Source organism: Dreissena polymorpha, chromosome 15 (assembly GCF_020536995.1).
Source record: "Dreissena polymorpha isolate Duluth1 chromosome 15, UMN_Dpol_1.0, whole genome shotgun sequence".
NCBI lineage: Eukaryota > Metazoa > Mollusca > Bivalvia > Myida > Dreissenidae > Dreissena > Dreissena polymorpha.
This window is the reverse complement of record NC_068369.1, coordinates 49,457,918-49,478,730: the sequence shown is the minus strand read 5'-3', so window position 1 is coordinate 49,478,730 and position 20,813 is coordinate 49,457,918. Positions and strand designations below refer to the sequence as shown.

The 20,813-nt window shown below is 34.5% G+C and overlaps 1 protein-coding gene across 1 annotated transcript in view; it reads right to left on the bottom strand.

Moving 5' to 3' along the window:
- Positions 1 to 11,288, bottom strand: part of LOC127860449 (uncharacterized) — a 37,796-nt gene extending 26,508 nt beyond the window's left edge. The window contains exons 1-2 of the mRNA XM_052398533.1: positions 11,030 to 11,288; positions 3,459 to 4,260 (exon numbers count right to left, since the gene is read on the bottom strand). Of these exons, the coding sequence (XP_052254493.1) occupies positions 3,459 to 3,793 (335 nt within the window). The 5' untranslated portion in view covers positions 3,794 to 4,260; positions 11,030 to 11,288. The remainder of the gene's footprint in view (positions 1 to 3,458; positions 4,261 to 11,029) is intronic.
- Between the last annotated feature and the right edge of the window lie 9,525 nt (positions 11,289 to 20,813).

Here is a 20,813-nt window from a genome sequence, read left to right as displayed (position 1 = left end):
TACCCCACCCACCATGTAATGAATTGATAAGTTTTTAAACTGTATTGACAGTAAGAAGATAATACAAACCAATAAATGATGTACAAAATCTCCCTTTTTAAAAAAACAACACTTATTTTCCCCCACCTGAGGGTCAGTGCTTCCATTAGTTAACATCCGGGCATAAATTATGCCCTAAAACGGTAGTCGTACATCTACTATACAACAGCTGGACGTCCGATAACCTGCATGTACGCTATTTTCAAATACACAAAACCTACAAATGTCAACAGTAAATCGGGTCATTCAGTCCGTTTACTCCGCCTAAGAGCTACTGTTTTCAATGAATTTCTCAGCGAGTGGCCAATATTGATTTTTCCAGCTCTCATTCAAATTCTTCTTGGTAAGCGCATTAGCCAATCAGCGCACAGGCGGCCGAATACACGCCAAAACCATGTGAAGCTATGCAATAAGTTTACATTTGTTCACAGATCAATACTGACAAATCTCAACGAATGTAGCGCTGTAGATGAAGGGTCATTAAGTAGTTTTTTAGTTAGAGAAAATTTTTCCACATTAAATAAATAAAAGAAAGTAGAGACCTCTGTGCTACGAAGTTTTTATTCAGCAATCAAATAGAAGTCCATTTTTCCCCAAAGAATTTCTTATCTTGCAGTGAATAATTAAATCTAGAAATTATTTTGAAAATTTGGAGGGGGGGGAAATTCCCCGATTTAAACACAACAATTTTTATATATATATTTTTTTTAAGATGTTTCTCATGATTATTATATCTCAATTCTATTTCAATTTAAAATTGTCAAACATACTTAATTATAAAAAAAAAGAAATGAATATAGTGCAAACATGCATAAATATAGAATTAAATTGCTACGTCATGACCTTCGACATTGTAAATGGCGGATGTATTCAATGTAAATTAACATTTAACCCGTGTTCAATTTAAAAATGGTGATTCAAATTACAAGTAATGGTGATCTAATAATGGAGAAAGCATTAACTGTATGTCACAAACATTTGGTAAGGTTTGTTTAACCAGATAACAACAAGGACAATTCGGATTATTTAAGTTAAACTACTACTGGTAAGGCATTCTTAAACTGATATATTTCGGACATGTATAATAATTGGATAAACAGTAATAGATATACTAGATGTTCCATGCATTTAGATGTGTTTTTGTACAAAAAGCTATCATAGGGATGATGATAATATAATGAGGATAAATATGTGATGGAACGTTGCTACCGGTACATATCTTAAATTACTTAAATGTGTTAAAGACTTAAATGTGTTATGAAGAAGTAGATTTAATGAGCACTTATTGTTTTTACATAGTATAGTGATAGAAATAATAAAAATTTGTAAAATGAACTTGTTTTGTTTTTTAAATCTTAAAGTCCTGAGTCGATTTTTTTCACACAAATTATTGATATTTTGTCCTTATCTTTGTGTACCAATTCATTAAAGTATGTTGTGTTATTTATCATGGTATTTTTATTTAATAAAGCAGTATAACTTTTTAAGATATTGTGTTACTCTTAGAGCATATTTTTATTTAAAAAAATGAATAATTCAGACAAAAACACAATAAGCACGCTTCAAAATTGACCCCAGCATTTTTAAGTTTGACTCTTCAAAATTTCAGTCCAGGGGCATTGATGACTCCTGGTTTTTAAAATCTATTGAAATCCCTGATGATCGGTCCTCACAGTGATTTTTTACAATTTTTCTCATCTGAGTCCTGGGACTCCATAACCTGCAAATCTACGAGTCTCCGAATAAAAAAAAAACGAGTCAGGGATTTTCCTCGCTTCATTGGAAAGGTGCCCTAACCTATGGATTTTGGGAAGAATTCTCGCTAAAATTACTGCTTTGATAAATGAAAAAGCTGGTGTAAGTAAAGATCTTTGGAAAATCTGCATGATTTTAATGAAATTTTTAATTGGAAAAGGGGCCTTTAATAAGCTCCTGATATACATGTATAAGGCTGAAAACCCCTGCGACTGCGAGTCCAAGTATTAAACTTTATTATTTTTTTGAAAATTCTATGCATTTTTTGGACTCACATACCTCAAAACTTTGCATCCCCAGATATTTTTGTGAGTCCAGGACGCAGGACTCACAGGTAAAAAAATCACTGTCCTCGATGCTCTCAAATTGCGTCACGTGATTCACACATGTTCAATGGGAATTCCCCCATCCCACAATTCAATTTGTATATGCACTTGTGTAAAATGGCGTACATTTGTGTTTATGAAATTCTTTGAAACATTCATTGTCAATATTGGCCATGTTTTGGTTTTGAAAATAACAAGATGTGTTTCTGAAACACAATGTCCCCCTATATGACGTTTGACCTTGAAGGATGACCTTGACCTTGACCCTTCACCACTTAAAATGTGCAGCTCCATGAGATACACATGCATTTCAAATATAAAATTGCTAGCTTCAATATTGCAGAAGTGACATTACATGAGCAATTTTGACCCATATATTTGACCTTGAAGGATGACCTTGACCTTGACCTTTCACCACTCAAAATGTGCAGCTCCATGAGATACACATGCATGCCAAATATCAAGTTGCTATCTTCAATATTGCAAAAGTATTCATAAAATAAGCGATTTGGGCCACATATATTTGACCTCTGACCTTGAAGGATGACCTTGACCTTGACCTTTCACCACTCAAAATATGCAGCTCCATGAGATACACATGCATGCCAAATATCAAGTTTCTATCTTCAATATTGCAAAAGAACTCATAAAATGAGCGATTTTGTCCACATAATTTTGACCTCTGACCTTGAAGGATGACCTTGACCTTTCACCACTCAAAATGTGCAGCTCCATGAGATACACATGCATGCCAAATATCAAGTTGCTATCTTGAATATTGAAATACTGCAAAAGTGTACATTAAATGAGCGATTTTCACCCATATATTTGACCTTTGACCTTGAAGGATGACCTTGACCTTTCACCACTCAAAATGTGCAACTCCATGAGATACATACGCATGCCAAATATCAGGTTGCTATCTTCAATATTGCAAAAGTTATTGCAAATGTTAAAGTTGGTGCAAACCAACCAACAGACCAACCAACCAACCAATAGACCAACCAACAGACAGGGCAAAAACAATATGTCCCCCACTACTATAGTTGAGGACATAAAAATTGTAATAATACTGGATTATCCGGTAATGGATAGAGTTGGAACATGCAAAGATCTATCAATATTATATGTTTACTTATAGATTTAAGGAACATGTTTGTATCCATTGAAATCACATATAGAGTCTATTAAAATTATGAAATAAAAGTGGGACTTCAAAATTTATGTTTGGGACTTCCAAAATTTATGGTTTGGAAGTCAGGACTTCCAACTTTTAAAAGTTTAAGCAGAAGCGCTGTTAATTATTAATAACTAAAGGAATATAAATGAGTGAGATACCTGTGAATTGTTCCAACACATGAAGAGCAGCACAGCTGACTGTGGAAATGGCAAAACTTTGTCAGTGTTTCATCCTCATGCACCTCACACTTCCTGAGAAAATCTTCTACCGCCTTAGAAACTGGCCATTTCTTAATATCCTCCCTTCCACATGTCATATGTATTGTAAAAAACTGACTATGCAGGATAACACATTTTTTACAATAAAACCCTAAACATTTTTCACAATAAATGTCTGCAGATTCCGTAAGATTCTGCTCTAAGCAACGTGTGCAAGAAAAGTCTTCAACCATACGCAAACGTTTTGGAACCGAAGACAATGAACCTGTCGCCATTTTGTTACTGTTTATAATGTTAAAACCTTTTTGTTCAAATTGTTCAAGTATATTTCTTGTGAAATATGAAAGAAATAAAGCTAGTTCCAAAAGTTTATCAACCTTAGAAGTTAAAATTAACACTGAAACACAGATAAATTCAAACACAAGATGTGCGATAAAACTTTTCAACCATAGGCCAACGTTTCACAACATTTGACAATGAACCTGCCGCCAATTTGATACTCTAGTGTATGAAGTTTTACATGTTAAAGTACATGTAGTTAAAGTATAATTCTGTTAAAATAGTCTATAATTCTGTAACCCGGATGATTACGGCTGTGTTGTATCCCAATAAACAAGACATCATAAATAAGATAGTTCACAGTTCACTTCTTTTAATAATGTAGGAATGCTTTTCAGTCCTTTATGAAATACATGCAGACGAGAATTCAAAAAGCAGCTAATCCTTCAGTATAAATCAGGATCTGAAATATATAAAACAATAAAATACTAAACAATAAAACAATAGTTCTGTTCTAGTGGCCTTAACATTTATTTTATATGACTCAACTACTCATATAAGATTCAGGTACAATAATGACAACAATATTCATAAATACACAAAACGCAGTATCAAAACCTTAAAAACAAGGGCTGTTTGTAAAACATGCATGCCCCCCATATGGGCTGTCAGTTGCAGTGGCAGCCATTGAGTGAATACGTTCTTTGGCACTGTAACCTTGACCTTTGACCTAGTTACCTGAAAATCAATAGGGGTCATCTGCGACTCATGATCAATGTACCTATGATGTTTCCTGACCCTAGGCGCAAGCTTTCTTGAGTTATCATCCGGAAACCATTTTACTGTGTCAAGTCACTGTGACCTTTGACCTAGTGACCTGAAAGTCAATAGGGGTCATCTGCAAGTCATGAGCAATGTACCAATGAAGTTTCATGATCGTAGGTGTAAGCGTTCTTGAGTTATCATCCGGAAACCATTTTTCTAAGTTGAGTCACCGTGACCTTGACCTTTGACCTAGTGACCTGAAAATCAATAGGGGTCATCTGCAAGTCATGATCAATGTACCTATGAAGTTTCATGATCCTAGGCGTCAGCGTTCTTGAGTTATCATCCAGAAACCATTTAACTGGTTCGAGTCAGTGTGACCTTGACATTTGACCTAGTGACCTGAAAATCAATAGGGGTCATCTGCGAGTCATGATCAATGTTCCTATGAAGTTTCATGATCCTAGGTGTAAGCGTTCTTGAGTTATCATCCGGAAACCATATGGTGGACGGACCGACCGACATGAGCAAAACAATATACCCCCTATTCTTCGAAGGGGAGCATAATAAATTTTTTTATTTGAGGGGGGTATAATGTGGGGTATTGTCATTTATGAGATGATCTTTCAAAAATAAAAAAAGGATTTTTTTTTATTGTTTTTGGGTGGGGAGGGGGGGCAGGGATTCTGGGTTGGGGCATGGGGCATTGTTCGGGTGGAATCCATTGTTGTATTCAGTTAAGTGTTGTTTTGTCAAAGTATTAATAAAATCTTATCATAAATAAAGAAGTTATGGCAATTTAACTAAAATTTACTCTTGACCTTGAGAGTCATGGTCATTCAAAGGTAAAGGTCAAATTGAACTTGGCAGGTACAGTACCCTCATGATGGTAAGAAAATATTTGCAGTTTGAAAGCAATAGCTTTGATACTTTATAAGTCAAGTGGATCTAAACACAAAATTTAACAAAATATTCAGTAACTAAGACAACAAGAGCTTGTCACAGTAGTGCCAAATCCCCGCCGAAATGTGTTTGCTTGTATGACAACATTTGTTTTAGAGAGAAGAATAATATTTGTAAAAACAAATAAAAGGAGATGATTCATTATGCTCCGGACAAAAATTAACTGTGAAATTAAATAAAGGGATATAATTCAAACACTAAGGTAGATAGAATTATGGTTCTTAGTCACTGCACTTCTCCTACTTCTACTCCTGTTTAAGTTTGAAGTTTCAAGTATTATTCCCTTCAGCAGATTTAGAGTTATGCTCCTGACAAAAATTTACTTTAAAATTATATAAAGGGGGAGATAATTAAAAAATTAAGGTAGATAGAGTTATGGTTCTTGGTCAATGCACTTCTCCTAGTTGCCATATGTTTATATTTCAAGTTTCAAGTAAATCCCTTCAGTAGATTTAGAGTAAAGCTCCAGACAAAAATTTACTTTAAAATTATATAAAAGGGGAGATAATTCAAAAACTAATGTAGATAGAGTTATGGTATTTGGTCACTGCATTTCTCCTAGTTGCCATCTGTTTATATTTCAAGTTTCAAGTAAATCCCTTCAGTAGATTTAGAGTTATGCTCCGGACGAAAATGTACTTTAAAATTATATAAAAGGGGGGATAATTCAAAAACTGAGGTAGATCGAGTTGTGGTTCTTGATCACTGCACTTCTCCTAGTTGCCATTGGTTTATATTTCAAGTTTCAAGTAAATCCCTTCAGTAGATTTAGAGTTATGCTCCGGACAAAAATTTACTTTAAAATCATATAAAAGGGGAGATAATGCAAAAACTAAGGTAGATAGAGTTATGGTTCTTGGTCACTGCACTTCTCCTAGTTGCCATCTGTTTATATTCTAAGTTTAAAGTAAATCCATTGAATAGATTTGGAGTTATGCTCCGGACAAAGTTTCAGCCGGACAGACAGACGGACGGACAGATGGATGGACAGACGGACAGGACCAATTACTATATCCCCTCCGAATTTTTTTTCTGCGGGGATAAAAAAGGGCCATCATTCTTACAAATGCTTGATACAATTGTCTGCTTTTGTTTATAGGTTGGCAGGGTTTTTTTTCCACTTTTTGGGAAGATAGCCCGTGGCTTTGGAATTGGGAATTTTATCGGAATTTTCATGACATTGGGAAAATTAATTCATTAGCCTTTTTTTTCCACACGAAAAGTCCACTAATTAGGAAAATACTAAATTTGATATAACACTTTATAATCATTAAAATTAAAAGAAAAAAATCATAAAAAAATTTGTTAGATGTAATTGAATTTAAATTGAGATAAAATATGCATAAGACACTTCTTTCTTTAAAAAAAAAAAAAAAAAAAAAATTTTTTTTTTTTTTTTTTTTTTTTTTTTTCAATTGGGAATTTTTTTCCACATTTTGGGAAAAAGTATACTTTTTGGGATTGGGAACATAGCCGAATTTCGGCTATAAAATCGGGCCAAAAAAAACCCTGGTTGGGGTCATGTTGGTAAAGAAGTTTGCAAAATATGAAAGCAATATGTCAAGGGACAATAAAAATATTTGAGGTGGTACGCAAACTTTACCATAGATTTATCAATAATATGCATATTCTAACTAACAAAAGGGCCATAATTCTTACAAAATGCTTGATACAGTTGTCTTCTCTTGTTTATAGGTTGGGGTAATGTTGGTAAAGAAGTATGCAAAATATTAAAGCAATATGTCCAGGGACATAAGAAATATTTGGGGTAGTACGCAAACTTTAACATAGATTTATAATAATATGCATATTGTAAGTGAAAAAAGGGCCATAATTCTTACAAAATTCTTGAAACAGATGTCTGCTCTTGTTAATAAATTGGGGTCATGTTGGTAAAGAAGTATGCAAAATATGAAAGCAATATGTGAAGGGACAATGAAATATTTGAGGTGGTACGCAAACTTTAACATTTGCACACTTACGCTAACGGGAATGGAAATGCCGACGCCGGGGTGAGTAGGAAAGCTCCAATATATATATTTTATATATAATAGTCGAGCTAAAATTAGTGAAAATCTCTGACTCGACCCCATCCCAACCCCCATTGGCCACTATCTCCTCCTACACTATTAGCATCTCAATATTTTGGTTAAGAGATTTTCTTCATCAGGGCTCAACATTAACAGTTGTCCTATTGCCCCTGACAAGTAAAAGTTGGGTCCGGGCAAGTTATTTTATAATCTAGTTGTCCGCCCAGGCAAGTGCAAAAAAGAACAAAGAGCATTAAATTTAGACTTTAATTAGACTTAAATTGCTGTAATCATTTTGTTAGATAGATAGATAGATAGATTTATTTCGGCAAGGAATGCATACAAGGGCATTTACAACATGTACAAAATATAAAATATAACATACATGAAAATAAATATACCATTACATACATACCAACACCAAGGATAACACAAAAATGGGTAAACCCATATTTCCATTGTGGTCCTTTAAAATTTTGTGCATAAATAAAAAAGGTTTTGTGGTGTATCATTTTGATCTTTATTAAAAAATATGAGGTTAACAGTTAAAAGTGATATTTCATTTTTGGGAAAGTTGCTTTACGTTCAGGGCAAGTAGATTTTCTAAGTACTTGCCCGGCAGGGCAAGTTGGTTTTGAGGTTAATGTTGAGCCCTGTTCATAACCAGATCAATGGCCATTTTAGCAAAAAATATTGTTGTTAAATTGTGAGAAGCGTAAATACAAAAATTATTGTTGAAATAGGGTTCAATGTTAAAGAACATATTAAGCCTTACTTGCACATCTTCATATTTGTTTATCATAATTGTTTAACATTTTTACAGTTTTAAGACAAATTATATTATATGGGTATACATGTACATGTACGTAAAGCATAATTCTATGTGTTTGTATTGTTTTCTACTTTAAGTATTTGAAATCTTGACCACACTATCCATAATCTCATATGCAATCAGATATAATCAATGCTTCTCCACCCCACAAAAAGATGCTAAAGGCCCTTAGTATAATGTGGTCAGAAACAGCATTAGAGCAAATACATGTTTTTACTATAAACATTAAACTCAACAAGACTACTGCCAAGCAATAATTGTCCCCTACTGGCCCCAGCATTGTCAGAATTTTTCCACCATTGTCAGATTTTTTATATATTTGTTGCCATAGCAACCAGAATTTTTGACGTAGGAAGAAAATGAAATGACATGCATAATTTCCATATTGCCATTTATCAATGTTTCAATTTTCATGAAAAAATATGAAGAACTTTTGAAGCTATCGCAGGATCCACTATTTTCAGCAATATTTCTAATTTCAGCAATATTTCTAGTGTATTTGTTGCAATAGCAACCAGAATTCTTCACGTACATGTTGGAACAAAATGAAATGACGTGCATAATCTCCATATTGCATTTGTCCATGTTAAAAGTTTCATGAAACAAGAGATGTGTTTGTCAGAAACACAATGCCCCCTAATGCGTCGCTTTCAAGCCATAAATTTGACATTTGACCTTGAAGGATGACCTTGACCTTTCACCACTCAAAACATGTAGCTCCATGAGATACAAATGCATGCCAAATATCAACTTGCTATTTTCAAAAAAAAAAAAATAAGGACCAAACTTTAACGAAGGTTAAAGTTTTAGGTAAGAAAAATACAATGATATTTGACCTTTGACCCTAAAGGATGACCTTGACTTTTTAACACTTGAAATGTGCAGCTCTGTGAGATACACATGCATGCCAAATATGAGTTGCTATTTTCCTGACTGACTGACTGACTGACTGACAAGACAGACGGAAGGACGGACGGACGGACGGGCGGGCGGGCGGGCGGGCGGACGGGCGGGCGGGCGGGCGGGCGGGCGGGCGGGCGGGCGGGCGGGCGGGCGGGCGGACGGACGGACGGACGGACGGACGGACGGACGGACAGACAGACAGACAGACAGACAGACAGACAGACAGACAAGTGTGACAGACTGATGGACTCACAGACTCACGGACACACAGAGGGCACACCATAATTAAGTCCCCTCCGATGTTAAACACCAAACATTAAACCCCAGACGTTGTGGTTTCAGAGAATACAATTTTTAATGTTATTTACTACATCAGTCTAAATAAATCATTTGACCCATAGGCTTGGTAAGTTTTGACCACAGACTCGTGATTTGAGCAAACTTTGAAGAGGACTACCATACTTTGTTACACACAAAATATCAGTTTAAGAGAAGATTTTTTAAGGTTTATTTAGTTAACAATAAAGGTGTTTCTACATCTGATCACTTGGGGTGGAAAGTTTTGACCCCATCAACATGATTTGAAACAAACTGAGCAGAGAACCACTTAAAGTATTACATGCAAAATAACTAACAATCTAGGACCCTGTGGTTTCTGAGACGATTTGGTCAACATGTATATACTCACTGACAGATCAACAGACCAGAACAACCTCACAAAATGCTCACAACTCTTGTATACCTGACTAAAAAAAGTACATGATATTGGCTTACATGTTTCAGATATCTACTTTTTACAAAGTATTAATAACGTCCAGAAGAATCATTACACCATTTAATATACATAGGTTCAGTTGTTCATGAAATTGTGTGCAAACACGAACAATTTCATATAATATTGTCTTACTTATTGTTAACCAAACTGCAAAAACTCAATGAAATTTAATCAAAGCGGATTTTTTTTTGGATCTGTGTGCATGTCCCTTTATGATATATTTTAACTGTTTGATAATAGGTTAACTTGTCAACCCTTTAAAAAGGTTTCAACTGTTTTGTAAATTCTGATCATTATTTTCTGAGGTCCAACCCAGAAACTAGTTACAACAAACAGACAAAAGGATGGGCAGACGAGCATGGAGTATGACAGATATAATAAGCAGAGAATCTTGATTTACACACAAGTTAACTCAATTCCATTGAAACTGGAAATCAAACTTTATATTGATTATCAATAAAGTGATACATTAAGCTCCCACCCAGTTGGAAAACATAAAATATATACATTGATAAAAAGGTTTATTGTTTAATATAAGATGTAGCCTGAAAGCCAAGTTGCGGACAGGTCATTAAGTAAATGTATGTAAGTTTGTTCTATCTGCAAAAATGTTATAAATCAAAGTCGATATTAGTTGACTGATTTTGTTCATTTATAGTTAAGGATAACATTAGAATGGGACAATGATTTAAGTTTTCTGACTTAAGTTATTGAAGATTTGATTTACATCTGTATAGTTATTATTTAATTGAATTTAAAAATGGCATTATATAATAAACATCTTTTTCAAACAGTAAGTAAATAAAAAGCTGACCAACAAATTACACGCATGTAATGATTAGGACATAAAAATAAAGCAACTGCTAACAATAATCTCAATGACTAACTATGGACGATAGTAATTTCATCATACAATACCATTATTTAAAATACTGATTAACAACATCTAAATTAAATCAGGTACCTGTGATTAAGCTCAACAGATCTGGAGCAGCACAACTCACTATGGCTATTACACAATGCTGTTAATTTTTCATTTTTGTGTGAATGTCTTGAAATTGCCAATGTCGCCATTTTCATAATTCCCTTTCAAAAAACAAGATTTTACAATCTTAAATCAATTGTAATATTTATTTACAAGCATGTGTACAATGAATATCACAGAAAACACACAAACAATGTTATTAAAAACAGGCAAGTAATACGAAATTTCAAACTGAACAGCAACCAAGTTAACTGTCAAATGGCGCTTGTATGATAGGAGTAAACAGTGTCACTATGTACACTGTCACCTAACTATTGGGTTATGAGTGTATTGATTATTTTAAACTGCACAAAACAAGGCTTTGTAGATAAACACTTTAAACCAGATTATTTAACACACCAGACTTTAAATTGATCTAATAAATGACATGTTATGAACATGTAATTATAATTATAATAAAGTAGGTTCTTACATAAACCATTTTTATTATAATACATCAGATCCTTTTTGTCACGTAATCGAATGTACTTAGTGAAGATAAAACAAGTCTCTGATATCTAAAATATTTCTTTTATTTTACTCTATTCTCTAACACCAAAATTGTACTATAGTAATTTCAAAGTCAAGGTAAATAACATAACATGAATAATTCCTAAGAGAAAGCGAGGTCCCGTCTGCCTATTTTGAGGGTTATTTATACCGATCCCGTTGTGTATTCGCTTAATTCGTGACCCACGCCTGTCAACAAGAAATGGACGTCAAAAGTGTGTATCTTGACGTATATAGACAGATGATGTATGATCCCTACAGATTTTACACCGCCTGTACTCGCGGGCCCCTATGTAATTTGACAAGCCAATTTGTATTCACAGGTGTATTCACACCTGGAACACGTATCGGAATGTCGGTCCTCCCCGCTTAATGTATTTACTAATTGTTTATATGCATTTTACGAGTCACGAATCTTATGTTTTCTGGTCCTCCCAGCTTAATGTATTTACTAATTGTTTATATGCATTTTGCGAGTCACGATTCTTATGTTTTCTGTTAGTTACATCTCGCTGAAATATTTCTATTGACTTTTCATAAAGTAATATATTCATTATAACCCATTACATTACACATCTACATAATCAATTTTCAAATTTCATTACACCCTACCCGAAGGTTCTATTTCCTAAATTAGTTTGTTTATACAACAATAACACGACAATAACAACACAATAATGTACATGAGATAAATTCTATTATTATATATATTATATGTATACCCTACCCGAAGGTTCTATGAGATAAATTCTATTATTATATATATTATATGTACATTACGTTACATTTTCCTCAAACATCAGGGCCGTCGTCGAACTTTTGAAAGTGGTCAGGCTCTAAGTGCCTTAGGCCTGCTAGCGCCGAAGTTACTAGGGGAGGGGGGGGGGCATGACCCCCAGCCCCCCCCCCGCCCCTGGAAACATTTTTGAACCAAAAAAGCTGAATTGTGACATCTGGGAGGTTTCGAGGATAAAGTGCACAATATTACTAAGTTACACGGCGACGCACCAGGCTCAATATTATTTGCAAATGCGATAAACTATGGAAAATAGTTTGAAAACAGTTTGTTAGTTTGCTAAGTTGCAGTGCTGTAACACCTTTAAAAGTTATTCTCGAGCAACGTACTCCTCTGCAATTTTAGCTAAGTCAAGAGTGTCCGTTCTTTGCTTATGAACGTGCAGTCATAAGGTTGTTGGGTCTAGTTTGAGACATTGTGCTTAATAAGATATGTCCTAATTCGCCGAAGCGCAGAGAACGTCCTCTTGCTTGTGGCATTTGTAGCTGGCATTGTCAGTAAGATTCGTGTACATATAATTATTATATACAATATGGCCTTGTTAGGTGTGCACCTTCTGTGGTAATAACTGCCAATGTTGGGATTCATTATTTGCAGTATAATATAAGATTAATTCTAAGTAGACATGAGCAGATTTGATTTATAAAAAGATAGGAATGTCCCGAATTGGCTTCCGTAGTTTTATATTTTGAGGAGAGGGACACCATGATATCGCCCTTTTTTCTTTTCTTTCCTTTTTTTGATTTGAAAAAACAGGGTCAAATGATTCTGATACAAGATCTGTCTCGTACTTTCAATTGAACGTCAGGCAGAAATCAACATCAGCACAAGAATTGCCGTCCTAGTTACGGTACAATATTGCATTTCTTATGTTCAGCTATAAGTATGGGTTTCTTGGACTATTCATTTCCTTCAATATGTGAACGAAGGGTATATAGCATTTTTCGTGTATTTTTATTATTGCAATATAGCGAATGTAATCATTTTACTTACTTTGATGTATTTCCTTTTCCTGTACCATCGTTTGTACCATCAGAAAACAACAAAGTTAGAAAACGGATAGAACTACCAGGATTTTATCACCTTTGCATCAGTTTTGTTTTAAAAATCGGTGTTTTTTTAAAATAAGGAAGCATGATAAAATATGTCTGATCCAGAGAAGATTAAGCAATTCATCTCCTAGCTCAGCCTTCTTTTCTCTTTTTTTTTGTCAAAAAGTGGTCAGGATATAGCCTCACCAGCCAACGTCCCTGAACATTATTTAAAACTTACAGTTACCACAATGATGTACAGTGATATATATGGAAGGGAATATTCGCCACTACATGCATGCTGTTGAATGATATTCTTATTTTAACTACTGGCATACCGTTATGCTTTTGATAATGTCAGTTTCATTTGTCCTAGTTACATTTGATGTGCAAACATTCCATCTTCTTTGCGGCATATTGGTAAGTTATAATCACTTCATAATTTATATATTTTTACTTTGTGTGTGTTATTAACAACTGCAGTTAAACTTTTTAAATTTGTATTAATGCTATTGTTAAAGATGATCTTTGTTTTATTATGTGCGTTTTGCTATGTTGCTACTGAATTTAACCATAACAAGCTGTTAATATCTTTGTGGATCTATAGTACTTCTTAAGTCGAATGCTATTGCGTCTCTGATTCAGAATCAGTCTTCGTTTCTGAATACACAGCCATTATATAATATTTCACATTACAAAACAAGGAACCAGTATTGAAACCCCTCTAGCAAAAATTACTATTGATGGGTGATCACTTTAAACATCAAAATCAGACCTCCGATATCAACTGTGATAGTACATCGGCTATCTCTGGAATCCTCCGGAATGCAGTGCAATTATCGATGTTAAATTAAAGGGTAACTTGTATTCTCCAAAGTGTGCATTAGCAAAGGAAAAGACAGTTACACATTCAGCCTCTCTATGTAATCCTATATGGCAGTAATACCAATAAATCAGTATTATTTTAACTTGATTTAATATACATCAGAATCCAATGAAGCCATAGCTTGTGAATTGATATTATTATGTGACAGAGTATTCCATTTTATAATCAGTTATTCAGGTAGTATATGCAAATATGAAGTCTACAGTACATATCAAACTTAAAATTGTATAAATTACTTTTTAATAAGCTAATTGCTGAAATGTAAACCTTGAATCATGTTTGACCATGTTTAACCATGGTTGATTGTGCCATTGGCTTTGACTCTGGTCGATCATGACTACATGTATGATCAGCAATCATTGGACATTGGTCTGACTGTGTTAAAAAGAACATGTTTTCAGAACCATGAAATATTGTTAGTTTAAAAAAAAATCAAATTCAAGTTTTCAAACATTGATATTAATTGTATAACTAGTGTCTGTTTCTAACTTTGTAAGCAATTATGTAATATTTTAATCATGGTTTATAGTCTTTGTTTGACCATGATTGGAGGTCAACAGCAATTTCTATCTAATAAATCACAGTCCGTTTGATAAACATTCCACATTTTGATGAAAAAACAAGATGCTAGCTTTTATTATTTAACATGTAGTAAAATAAGTTTCCCAGCAGGTTCATGTTGTTGTTAATCATGATACTGATGTATTGTCCCTTACTGACAATGATTCATGGTCAGAAGGCATCTTGTCTCTGTCTGTCCATGATTCATAGTCAACAACAAACTAAAAAATGTTTAGATGATACTTTATATTAAAGTCAGATAATGAATCATGGACACAATTTAGTTTTCTGACCATGATTAACAAATAATCAAACACATATACATTGAATAATACACAAACTTATGTCAGAAGCTGACATTACTAAAACACATTGTGCTAATGTTCCTTATTTATTCTGTTTTGTATTATCTACATGTATGTACAGGCTACATAATTGTTCAAAGGGCAGGCAAGTGCTTCTACCTACGAAGTTTCAAAGTTGTAGTCATTAGTACGATATTGCAATATGCAGCTGAATGCTGTACCTTTTATAGCAACTAAAATGCTGCTATAATTGGACCAAACTGAATGTGTAAGCCAGTTCAATAAGAAAAAGAGGCATTAACTTCTTATATCGTGATATTACATATATTGACATATGATGCTAACAAAATAGTATGCAGGGATATGCGAGTACTTCTTGGCATGAAGGTGGGGGGGGGGGGGAAACACAGCACAACCATGAAGCATGTGGCTTGAATATACATTTCAGTCAACTAAAATTACTTTGCTTAGCATCTTGTGGGTATCGTTTTGGGAATGGGGCCGGGTCCCTTTGAATTGGGAAAATTTGTGGCGTTTAGACTAAAATTGGGAAAATAGTGTTGATGTTGTTTTGCTAAAAAATGCTTCAAAATTGAAGATACAAGTGTGTCCAGTATTATATTTACCTGCATGTTGGTTTAATTGAAATATAAAACATAAATTATTTTTTTTTGGAAACCTTCGATTATACTTTTTTCCATGTTGAATGAGTCAGATTACAGGACTCGATTTTGAATGAAAAAAAAACACTGACACATTGAATCTTTCCAAAACAACCACAGTTGTTGATTTGATAAACTTTGTTCATGGGTCTGTGAAAATCCTTGGTATACAGTATAATAAATAAGTGTAGGGTAATAATTAAAAGGTAGTTATAAGTGTAGGGTAATTGTGTTAATGAATTGCAATTCTCCTCATTGATATCTACACACCCATAACGTTTCATATTCAAATCTTATAGCCTATATGAGATATAGCCTTAACAAGAGCTGTGTTTGTGGAACACAATGCCCCCTACTGCGCCGCTTTGAAGCCATATATTTGACATTTGGCCTTAAAGATGACCTTGACCTTTCACCACACAAAATGTGCAGCTCTATGAGATACACATGCATGCCAAATATCAAGTTGCTATCATCAATATTGCAAAAGTTATGACCAAGGTTGAAGTTTTGGCACAGACACACACATACAATGACAGACATACACATACAATGACAGACATTCACATACAATGACAGACAGACACATACAATGACAGACATACACATACAATGACAGACAGACAGAAACAATATAACCCTGATCATTCGATCCGGGGCATAAACAGTTTCTTTGATTGGCATTTTTGTTTGCAGATCACTACATTTTAGGAGATTATTTCTATATAATTCTTTCAGTTAAAGATCCATGTTACAATAGCCCATGTCAGGATGGAGAAGAGTGTACTGGTTCCACGGCAAGATCTGTATTTGTATGGATGGGTGGCTGGGACTATTCTGTGAGACAGGTATGCATTTGCAGAAACAAGTATTGCTTTTAATGGAATTAACCGATTAATATATTTAACTCAGATTGTTGTCAATTAATTTAAATGAGCCGTGCTCTGGGAAAAGCGGGTTTAATGTAGTCAACACGGGCTAATCAGGGATGACTCTTTCCGCCTAAACTAGAAGAGACTCTCTGTGAACGACACATACCATACAATGAAACGTTTCATCTCTGATTAGCCTGTGCAGACTGCACAGGCTTATCAGGGTTACACTTTACGCACACGCATTAAAACACCTTTCAGGGACAACACTTTCCGCCTAAACTAGATTTTTGCAAAGAAGATACTCTCTGTAAACGAAACATACCATAACATGACAAGTTTCACAGGCTTATCTGTGTTACACTTTACGCACACGCATTAAACCCTTTTCACAGAGCATGGCTCATTTAAGTAAATAGGAATAGTTTATTCTGAGTAACATTAAAAGTGAATTATTAAATAAAACTATCGCAGTTTAATTTGAAAATATTTATAACAAGCAATGTGTTTGTGAAACACCATATCCCCATAAATGTTACCTTTGACCTTGAAGGATGACCTTGACCTTGACCTTTCACCACTCAAAATGTGCAGCTCCATGAGATACACATGCATGCCAAATATCAAGTTGCTATCTTCAATATTGCAAAAGTTATGACCAAGGTTAAAGTTTTGGGACAGAATGAAAGAGTGACAAAATGACTGAGTTACATAATGACAGAGTGACAGAATGACAGACACCCAGGCCCAAAACAATATACCCTCGATCATTCGATCCGGGGACGTAACAACAACACAGGGTAAAAACCCTTTAAAAAGTGCAGGGTTAAGGTTCTTGTGCATTGCACATCTTCCCATTAATTTCTACACAACCATGAAGATTCATGTTGAAATCTGTTAGCCTATCTGAGATATAGCCCTGAAAAGTTCTATCATACCAAAACAACACTTACATTTTCTTATCAATAGACCATCTGTCTATAATCTTTCTTGTTAAGAAGAACACTCACTGTTCTCAAGCAGTGGTTGAAGTGTGCGCTTATGACTTGGTATTAAAAACTTCCTTCTGCAGTATTTAGAGGTCGAATATTAAATTACAAGAATTTAATGTGACAATACAAATTGTTCAATTAAAACGTTAAATATCATTTACATCGTCTGTGCTCTAAACTTCGAAATGGTGTTGTTAAGTCTGAGAAAACATCACGCACTTAATAATGTAGTACAGTGACCCCGTGTTTATCCAGACACGTCCGTTCTGGTAGAAATTTCCGAATAAACAAATCGAACCAGTGCCGTTTCAAGAGTTAAATATTTACCTTATGACATAAACCTTATGTTTATGTACATTTACATACTTATTTTGCATCAAAAATGATATTTTCTTGTTAGGCAGACATTTATTTAGTTAAAAACTAGAGCTTTGTCACAGACGTGACGTATACCCCACGTGACGCATTGACACAGACTATTTTGCACAAAACAAGAGAATCTAATTTATGTCGATTTTTAAGAATTATTATGCCATTATCATTTATAGCCATTTTGACCTTTGAACTCTTGAATTCTTTCACATGACACACAGTCCAATGACTGTGAACAAAATTAATGTACACAGTCATTTTAAAATCTCACAATGAATGACATTATATACTTATGGCACAGACAAGCTCATTTATGGCCATTTGTTACCTTTGAACTCAAAGTGTGACCTTGACCTTGGAGATATCAACGTAATTTATTTCGCGCAACACACCGTCCAATGATGGTGAACAAATGTGCCAATTGATTTTAAAATCCCACCATGAACGACATACTTATGGCCTGGACAAGCTTATTTATGACCATTTTTTACCTTTGAACTCAAAGTGTGGCCTTCACCTTGGAGATATCGACGTAATTCTTTTGCGCAACACACCGTCCAATGATAGTAAACAAATGTGTCAAATGATTTTAAAATCTCACAATGAATGACATTAGAGTTATGGCCTGGACAAGCATTTGACCTTTGAACTCCAAGTGTGACCTTGACCTTTGAGATATCGACATACTTTTTTCACACAACACACTGTCCCATGATAGTGAACAATGTACCAAGTCATTTTAAAATCTAACAATAAATAACATAGTTATGGTCCGGACAAACTTTCAGTTTAAAACATACTTAGTGTCCCCATGACCTAGTTTATTACCTGGCATGACCCATATTCAAGCTTGAACTAGACATCATCTAGATACAGCTTCTGACCAAGTTTGGCGAGGATCGGATGAAATTTCGGGACAGACCGACAGACTGACCGACGGACAGACAGACCAACAAAGTGACTCCTATATAGCCCCCATTACCAATGGTAATGGGGATATAATAAAATGTTTGTTAAACAATGTAAATACAAAAACGTGTAACCGAAATTAAGAACATGTACATGTACACACATCAAGGGTGTTGAAGGCAAATGACAATAAAATATAAAACTGCGATACTGTTTGAATATCCTTATTTATAATCTGTCTCATACAACAGAATGTTTAAATGATTAAAATAGCGGCGCGTTCGATGCGTTTTAAATGGATTGCTTAAATAATCCTAGCACAACTTTTCACGAACGATGACGGTCCGATTGTAATCAGCGTCTTAATTGGTCGCGTGTTCAGCTCATTAAAGACATTTAAGAATATCATTGCATCTTTTAAGATGCATTGTGTAATGCCAACATCAATCTAAGTTTTAAGTCGAAGTCGAATCATATTTAGTCACGCCTATTAGCTAAAGCGCCTAATCACAATAATATTTCACGCCTCTGTGAGCGCGCTTGTGTATAAACGATGGGATGGCCATTTAGCCTAAAACGACAATACTTCACGCCTCGGTGATTGTGCTTTTGTTTATACGGCGGGTGGGCGATTAAGCCCCCATGTTGGGAAGCATCCCTATTAACGAGACTTAATTAGAGCAAAATACACAGATCTGTGGCACGAAATCTACGTCCGGATTCGGAACGCGAGATGCTGGTCTAAACGGGGCAAAATACTGCATAATAAATCCGTTCCTCTTGACTTTCGTCCATATCGCGAGATGGTCGGACTATCAAGATCCGGATAAACACAGGGTCACTGCATTTATATTAATGCAAATGTGGAAAGTGAAAGTAAAAACAAAACAATTTTACTATTTAACAAAAGAGATTCATTAAATTGATTCTACAATACTCTTTATTAAGTGTTGCTTACAGTCCTTATTATATAAGAAACAAGAAATATCTTTAAAAAGATATACGGAGTTGATGTTGTAATGTTTGTGACCAGTGAAAGGAGATGGAATGAAGCGACCATGTATTTTAATGAAGGTAGTGAGTGATAATAAGATAATATATTTTAATGTATTAACACATAAAAATGAAAAAACAAGAAGAGGTGAAATTGCATGTTTTATTGTCAATAAGTATTGTAATAACTAGTTTTTCATAATTGAACGAGTAATACATTAGTTTCAATAGAAAAAGAAAACATTCGCCACTGAAAAACTATGAACATAATGTTGGAATGAAATAAAAGATAATGTGTTATAATGTGTACAGATGCTAGTAGAATGTAAAAATAAAATAGTCAATATTGGAAGCATCATAGTGATATGAAGTTTTTGCAGAAAAACAGAACTTTATAGAAACAAGAGGGCCATGATGGCCCTGTATCGCTCCACTGTTTTTTTATGCGAAAAAACGCGCAATGCGCATGGGTTGAAATGTACTCAAGCATGTGACTTTCTCTGTCTATCCCTCGTCCCATTAGGCGCTTAAAGTTGGAAGGGTGAGCATTTTTATATATGAAAAAAGTTACTACCGTGTTAACTAAACAGACTAAAAAGCCCGGGAATTGTTCCTTTGAAGCACAGTCCCATTGCTTATAACGTAAGTACATTTATCTCTCCAAAAAATATTGTCGTTCTTTCTATTTCACATATTTTTAGATGCTGAAGATCAAATATACGCATTTGATTTGAAACAGATTCACAAGACCCGTAGGAATCAAAATGCCTTAACCCTTTACCAAACGACACATTTTGGACTTTCCCAATTTGAACAAGATGTGTTTGTGAAACAC